This window comes from Rhinopithecus bieti, unplaced genomic scaffold (genome assembly GCF_001698545.2).
Source record: "Rhinopithecus bieti isolate Rb0 unplaced genomic scaffold, ASM169854v2 scaffold_11291, whole genome shotgun sequence".
Classification (NCBI taxonomy): domain Eukaryota; kingdom Metazoa; phylum Chordata; class Mammalia; order Primates; family Cercopithecidae; genus Rhinopithecus; species Rhinopithecus bieti.
Genome location: NW_016807158.1, coordinates 997028 through 1005238, shown reverse-complemented (window position 1 = coordinate 1005238; position 8211 = coordinate 997028). Strand labels below are relative to the sequence as shown.

The window sequence follows — 8211 nt, the reverse complement described above, 5'->3', positions numbered from 1 at the left end:
AGAAAGAAAGAAAGAAAGAAAGAAAGAAAGAAAGAAAGAAAGAAAGAAAGAAAGAAAGAAAGAAAGAAGAAAAGAAGAAAAGAAGGAAAGACGGAAAGAAGGAAAGACAGAAGGAAGGAAGGAAGGAAGGAAGGAAGGAAGGAAGGAAGGAAGGAAGGAAGGGAGGGAGGGAGGGAGGGAGGGAGGCAGGCAGGCAGACAGAGACAGACAGACAAGAGAGGAACAGGAAGAGAAAAGAGAAGGAGGTGGCCAGAGGCTGAGGCAGGCAGATCACCTGAGCTCAGGAGTTTGAGACCAGCCTGGGCAACACAGCGAAACCCGTCTCAACTAAAAACACAAACAATTAGCCGAGCATGGTAGTGTCTGTAATCCGAGCTACTGAAAAGGCTGAGGCATGAGAATCGCTTGAACCTGGGAGGCAGAGGTTGCAGTGAGCCGAGATCACACGACTGCACTCCAGCCTGGATGACACAGCGAGACTCCATCTCAAATCAAAAAAAAAAAAAAAAAAAAAAAAAGAGAGAGAGAGACAGAGAGAAGGAAGGAAGGAAACTGAGGGCCACTGTCCATGGAATGTTGAGAAAAAAATTAAAAAAAAAAATTCACCACACATCCCCTTTTCAAAAAAGATTGTCAAATTTCTGTAGAAACAATGCATTTAGGTTGGGTGCGGGTAGCTCATGTCTGTAATCCCAGCACTTTGGGAGGCTGAAGCAGGAAGACTGCTTGAGCCCAGGATTCAAAAGTAGCCTGGGCAACATAGCAGCACCCTGTCAAAGGAAAGGAAGGGAAAGGGAAAAGGAAGGGGGAAGGGGAAGGGGAAGCAGAAGCGGAAGGAAAGGAGAAATAATGCATTTAGTTCATGTGCTTTGAAAATTAATTTTGAAGCAACCATTTAAATAATATTTGATAATTTTTAAATATAATTCAATAATAAAGGCAACCTAATTCCATTATGTAACTACTAGAGAGAAGTAGAAAAGGAACAAAAGTGTAAAAGGAAAAGAGAAAAGGAATGGAACAAGGTTAAAGAGAAAGAGAAGAAAAAGATATATGCACATATAGGGTAAAAACACCAAGCAAACAGAAGTAATAAAAGAAGAGATGTCCTATAGATTATGTGGTTGAGTATTAGAAATCTTGTCACATTCCACAGCTTACCTGGACCCTGAATTTCAGTGCAGGTTTGCACTGACCTTTGAGTTACTGATTAAATAATTAACCTAACTACACAGTTCAGAGATTCCTCTCTCAGTGGGATAGCCCCAGCAGCTCACAACAAGAAATATTTTCTGAAAATGAAGAGGCTTTAAAAAAAAAAAAAGGAATCTGGCTACAAATTATTTAAAGGGGCCTGTGGGGGTGGGCGCAGGGGCTCACACCTGTAATCCCAGCACTTTGGGAGGCCAAGACAGGAGGATCACTTGAGCCCAAGAGTTCGAGACCAGTCTCAGCAACATCGTGAAATCCCATTTCCACAAAAAATACAAAAGTTAGCTGGGCACGGTGGCATGTGCCTGTAGTCCCAGGTACTTGGGAGGCTGAGGTGGAAGGATCATCTGAGCCCACAGAGGTCAGGGCTCCACATTACACCACTATACTCCAGCCGGGGCACACAGTGAGACTGTCTCAAAAAAATAAATAAAATAAAGGGGCCTTTGGGTACATTATCTAAACAGGTTATTTTATGGATGATAAAACTGAAGCCCAGAAAGTTTAAATGGCTTTCCCAACCCAGACAGGTACAGCCAAGGCTAAAATATGGATGTGTAATTTCCCAGGCCAGTTTTCCACAATGCTAAACTGCCATTCCTTTGTCTTAAACATTTGTAGTAGAATCTTTCCTGTACTTCTTAAATCCTTTAGTACTTAGTTTATAAAGAGCTAATAAACACATGGAACCTAAATTCCTAAAGTGTTAACAGGTGTTATTTCATGGCCCACCACTTAGCTTTGCCATTACAATTAGGACCTGAGATGTCACATGTACACACAAGAATTATGTGAGTTTCCCATCTCTTGCTCTCCTTCCCTCCAGTTCAAATAAAACCAAAATGTTTCTATTTCTGAAACAGTCATTCATTTATAGTGCATGTAGCATGAAAGAAACACTCACAATTTAGATTACTCATATTGGTTTTCTTGCCTTTTAAACAAAACTAATCCCACGACAGATTATCTCTTACTTTTAAAAATGGTGACTCTTCCAACATGTCAAGGAACTCGGGGAAATAATCTCCTACTTCTTCATCAACTGCTCCCACCAAGCTTATTTGTCGCATTGGGCCAGCTCTGTAAGTACCATGAGAATACGTTCTTTTTACCTGAAGAATATGGATTTAATTAAAAGTTAAATACATTATTTTTACCTGAAGAAAATGGATTTAATTAAAAGTTACACATAATACTTGCTATCATTTTGTAACAATAAATTTTATCTCAGAATATTATATCATAAGGAGGCAAGCAAAACAAAACAAAACTTTACAAACAGTAACAGATAACGCATTTTAAAAATAAAACTTGCACTAAATCAAGCTATTTTACTTTCTTTAACTATTCCTACACACTGCTTATGAAAACACAGTTAAGACAAATAAGCATTAATTCTAGACAACATCTCCTTAGAACAGAGGAACTCATTATCTGAATATTCAAAAGTTGGTGTATTTTTCAAAATTGGCTCTAAAGTAAAATGAGGTTCATATCTTTTCATCAAAATTTTCAAAAGTAGACCCTCCGAAAACATTAATCACCACCAGTGGCTTATATGTCTAAAAGGCCACCAGCGATGCTCTTCTTTTTTGATCTTACAATATTAACTAGAAACCAGTTTACATATCTATTACTAACTCTGATGAGAAACTACTAGAAATTAAGAATTACAGCCAGGCGCGGTGGCTCACGCCTGTAATCCCAGCACTTTGGGAGTCCAAGGCAGGCGGATCACAAGGTCAGGGGTTCAAGACTATCCTGGCTAACACAGTGAAACCCCATTTCTACTAAAAATACAAAAAAATTAGCCGGGTGTGGTGGCAGGCGCCTGTAGTCCCAGCTATTTGGGAGGCTGAGGCAGGAGAATGGCGTGAACCTGGGAGGTGACGCTTGCAGTGAGCCGAGATCGTGCCACTGCACTCCAGCCTGCCACTGCACTCCAGAGCAAGACTCTGTCAAGAAGAGAAGAGACGAAGAACAGTGGAGGGGAGGGAGGGAAGGGGAGGGAGGGGAGGGGAGGGGGAAGAGAGAAGAGAAAAGAGGAGAAGAGAAGAGGAGAAGAGAAAGAAATTAAGAATCAGGACATCCGTAAGATCCAAATCTGCCCTCTTGCTATCTACCAGCTAATGACCTTCAGAAATTATTTACGTTCCTTGAGCTTTGATTTCCTTAACCAGAATATTTTATAGCAGATTGCTGAAGAAAACTTGATAATGATATAAACTCACCTGCCATATTGCTAGTAAATGGGTGGCATTCAAAGAGCCAAAACAAAGCCATCTGAACCTCAAGATTCACTGGTAACGAGATTTTTTGCCAGCATATTTAAATCCTGACAAAGAAACCTACGTGTTTTCATATACTAACACTAGTAAACAAGTTGAGTCTGTCTTCAAGCAAAACAACTCCTTTTGATAACCAAATTATAAGAAAAATTGTAATTGTCTCTTTCTCAGGATTAGCCTTTGTGGACACCAAATTTAGGAGACCAATTTGTCCCAGTTTGCCCAGGACTATCAGTCTTAAAACTGAAAGTCTTGGTATTTCAGGCAAACATGGATGGTCAACTTTTATCATATCACAGACACAGATTATAAAAAAAAAGTCACATCAAAAGTTGAATCGTTACAATCACAGCTGGTAAGAGTATCACAATATAACAAAGTAAATCCCAACCCATATGTTTTTAAAACAAAATCATTTAAGACAGAGAATCTCATTTGTTATTATAATCAGCAAAGCAGTTTAATGACGTTAATTCTTTAATAAATTCACCAGATATCCAAGCTTAAGTTTTCCTAAACTGTTACAAATTGACTTATCAGAACTACAAACCATTCCTACAAGTTAGAAAATTAGGGGCCTATAATCCCAGCACTTTGAGAGGCAGGAGGATATCTTCAGCCTGGCAGGTCCAGGCTGCAGTGAGCTGTGATCATGCTACTGCACTCCAGCCTGGGCAACAGAGCGAGATCCTATCTCAAAAAAAAACAAACAAACAAAAAAAAAAAAACAAAAAAAAGAACAGTTGGAGCTTGTGCCCCATTGTGTACTCATTGTCTCATCTTTTCCTGTCTCCTAAAATTCCTATCATCTCCTATATCAAGAGAGCTAAAAGTTAAAGCCTAACTCTACAACAGTATTCAGACTCTAGATATTTAGATGCATTAATAGCAACACAGTAAGAAATCCAGTCCATGCATCTCTGTAACACAGTCTAACAAAGAGGCTAAGGGTTATCAATCTGAACTCTAGCACATTTACCAGAATGTAACACATCAAGTCTGTTAAGTGATTCTGAGATTCTGAGTTTTGTACCTGCAAATGACCATAAGGAGTTTTGAGAGACAATAGCCATTTAGAAAGTGAAATCAAACAACTGATATTGTAAAACACAAATTTTCCAAGTGCTTTGAAATATATCTAAAAAGTCAAATTAGAGTTAGGGGTGGTGGCACAAAACTGTAATCCCAGCTACCCAGAAGGCAAGAGGATCACTTGAGCCCAGGAGTTCAAGATCAGCCTGAGCAACACAGCGAGACCAAAAAAAAAAAAAAGTAAAATTATATATCTTTCCACTTCATACAAATAAGTACATTCTCTGTGCATAAATTTCCTTATCTTGTTTAAATTAGATACCTAAAACATTTAGTTCTAACAAAGCCAGAATCAAGTCCCTGCCACTGACTTGGTTCGTCCTACTACATCACAGCACCAACAACGATCAGCTAAATAATTGGGGCAGTTTATCTTGTGGGGAGGGGATGACTGTTAGGAAAGAATTTTCATTACGTGAATTCTTCTAAAATACGAAGCACAACTAAACTTTCCATTTATCTAGTAGTTTTAAAAAGTCACACTATACATGAAATAAAACCAAAAAAACTATAACATTATTAAACTATAGAGAGTACAAGATAAATACAATAATCAGAAAAGCAGAACTAACTGTTAACACAGTCCTTTAACACAGTAGTGTAAAATTTATGTATTTAAATGTGAGTAAAAACATGTATCACTAACAGGAAAAAAATGGGTAAAACTTGGGTGGTAATATTACAGACAAATCATATGTTGTATCATGACTCAAGAACTTTATTTACTGATTTTGTTTTGACCAGATGTTGCTATTTCAGGTTAGAATAATTACTTCATTGATTGAAGAAGTATTACCAACCTAGCCATCTCATTTCATTCAAATTATACATTTACATTAATTTCCAAGTTTACAAAAATTGCTTTTTATTTCAAAATAAAACATGTCCAAATTAGTATAGACCTAAACATTAAAATTTTTAACATAATAGACTGAATAAATCAAAACTGATTTTCCCCTATTCTCTGTCTACTTCGGGCACTACCTAAGAAGAGGCTTTATCTTTTGTTGATTATTTTAAGTATGGTCCTATTAAAATTCATAACTATTTCAAAGGATTTTTTAGAGACCCTGAATTTTTAAAGTAATACAGACTCTACTCAGATATATTGCTAATTTTCTTAATTGAATTTTTAGTTAGTTCTTCCCATCTCATGCCAAAATACATATAAAACATATAGATATGTAAAATTCACTTTCACACATAACTTATTATAACAAAAGTATAAGTCTCTCCCTTTTAACCAGAATGTACAAAAACTGTAAAGTAGATCCCATTTGCCCATTAATAAAACCAAAAATAAATTCTATTAGGAAATTGGCCTTTATAAAAACCGCTTAGCTATCACGTTTAAAACAAACAGCAATGATCTTCCAAAACATTTATTCTCCAATAGTAAAGATAAAACTATGATCACCCACCTGAATACACATAAACCAAATTTTAAAATTAAATTGAAGTCATCAAAATCTTAATCTGTAAAAATATTAAATTTTAAAATATACTGTAATTTAACTTTTAATTATATATCATTTCATACAAATTTCTAGTTTAATAACACAATATTTCAAATCCATCAGTTGTAACCATTAACTTAAATGTTACAAACATGGCAAGTTACACATAGCGTTTCCAATTTAAAAAGTATATACTGCTTGATAAAATAAATGATGGTACTTACACTGTTAAAACGTAAGAATAAAATCCACACGCTTTTCACAAAAAATGTAAATAATTCCTGATTTTGGTGATACCTCTTTTGTTGCAAAACTATATACCAAATATCCACAATTCACCTATTACATAGGATAAAATTATATCTACAATATCATACACAAAAAATCAAGCCTCAATTCTCTAAAAATCACCTATCCAGACTATGCCAGACTGCGAAGAATTCAATGGCAGTGAGGTGGGAGAGGTAACAGATAAGTATTAGAAGAATCTCTAACTAATCAAAGTAAATGTCGCAAAGACCATGGCTCATAAAATGTCCTCTTCCTACATATCCATTCCTATATTAGGCACAATTATAACTACTCTCTAAAATAATAAAGGACAAGAAACCACAAATTTAGAAGGGGAAGGAGGAGAAAAGGGTAAGCACAGCTGCAGCTGCCCTAAGGCATCAGTATTGTATCATAATGACAAACCAATACTGAAAATAAAGTTGCATTATGTTGCATATGTTCGGCAATGAAGGTATTTTTATAGAATCTTGGTACTTAAAACGTTTCCACTAACTAAAAACATCGCTTATCTGGAAAATCTCACATCCTGATGACGCTTAATGTGAGCTGACTATATTTGCTTTTATTCACTTCAGTAAACATTAATCAAACCAGTTTTCTGATGCAGTTAAAAAATTAACCTGAAAAAAGCCAAAGCATGTCATTGCTTTAAAATATAGGCCAGGCACAGTGGCTCACACCTGTCATCCCAGCATTTTGGGAGGTCAAGGCGGGAGGATCACTTAAGATCAGGAGTTTGAGATCAGCCTGGCCAACATGACAAAACCCCGTCTTTTAGTAGACTAAAAATACAAAAATTAGCCAGGCGTGGTGGCGGGTGCCTGTGATCCCAGCTACCCAGGAGGCTGAGGCACAAGAATGCTTGAACCCAGGAGGCGGAGGTTGCAGCGAGCCGAGATTGCACCACTGCACTCCAGTCTGGGTGACAAAAGTGAGACTCAGTCTCAAAAAATAAATTAACTAAATAAAAAATGATAATAAAATATATTTGCTTTCTAAAAAAAGAAATGCACTGAATTACAAAGATACATACAGTTCCTCTTGATTTAGGTATACAGATGTGTCAAAAAGAACACAATAAAAGACAGGCATGATAATTATATATTTGTGGGAAAGCTTATATTTAAATAGTGGCCTTCAGAAGAAATATAACATATTTAATCTAAATCTCCTCCCCTCCCCACAAAACCCCACGACCATCATGGCCACATTATCACTTTTCCCCTTGTATATTCTCTATAAATATTATGAAGGGAAAGAAGAAAGCAGAAGTAGGAGACCTACTGTACCCACTGCCAGTAAGTGTCAATACCAAAATCTGAGAAGCTTTGGTTAACAGAAAATTAAACAATTGTTTAATATTCTACTTATACAATGTAATTTAAAAAAAAAAAAAAAAACCCTTAGGATTCTGAGATTGGTTTGCTACAAAGGGAAAAAAGTAGCCTATTCTTAACAGGAAATATATTGCCAAAAACAAATCTATAAGATTTTTTATTTATTACTGTTTTCTCTTATGTAAATTATGAAAACTGTTGCAATCAGGAAAAGGCAAATATAGTAATAATAAGCAATTTTTTAAAAAACTCCAGGCCGGGCGCGGTGGCTCAAGCCTGTAATCCCAGCACTTTGGGAGGCCGAGACGGGCGGATCACAAGGTCAAGAGATGGAGACCATCCTGGCTAACTCCGTGAAACCCCGTCTCTACTAAAAAATACAAAAAACTAGCCGGGCAAGGTGGCGGGCGCCTATAGTCCCAGCTACTCGGGAGGCTGAGGCAGGAGAATGGCGTGAACCCAAAAGGTAGAGCTTGCAGTGAGCTGAGATCCGGCCACTGCACTCCAGTTTGGGCGACAGAGCAAGACTCC

At 36.9% G+C, this 8211-nt stretch overlaps 1 protein-coding gene across 1 annotated transcript in view; it reads right to left on the bottom strand.

Annotated features, from left to right (window-relative positions):
• Window positions 1–8211, bottom strand: part of LOC108534858 (round spermatid basic protein 1-like protein) — a 30967-nt gene that overhangs the window by 11634 nt on the left and 11122 nt on the right. The window contains 1 exon segment of the mRNA XM_017880413.1: window positions 2187–2324. Coding sequence (XP_017735902.1) covers window positions 2187–2324 — 138 coding nt within the window.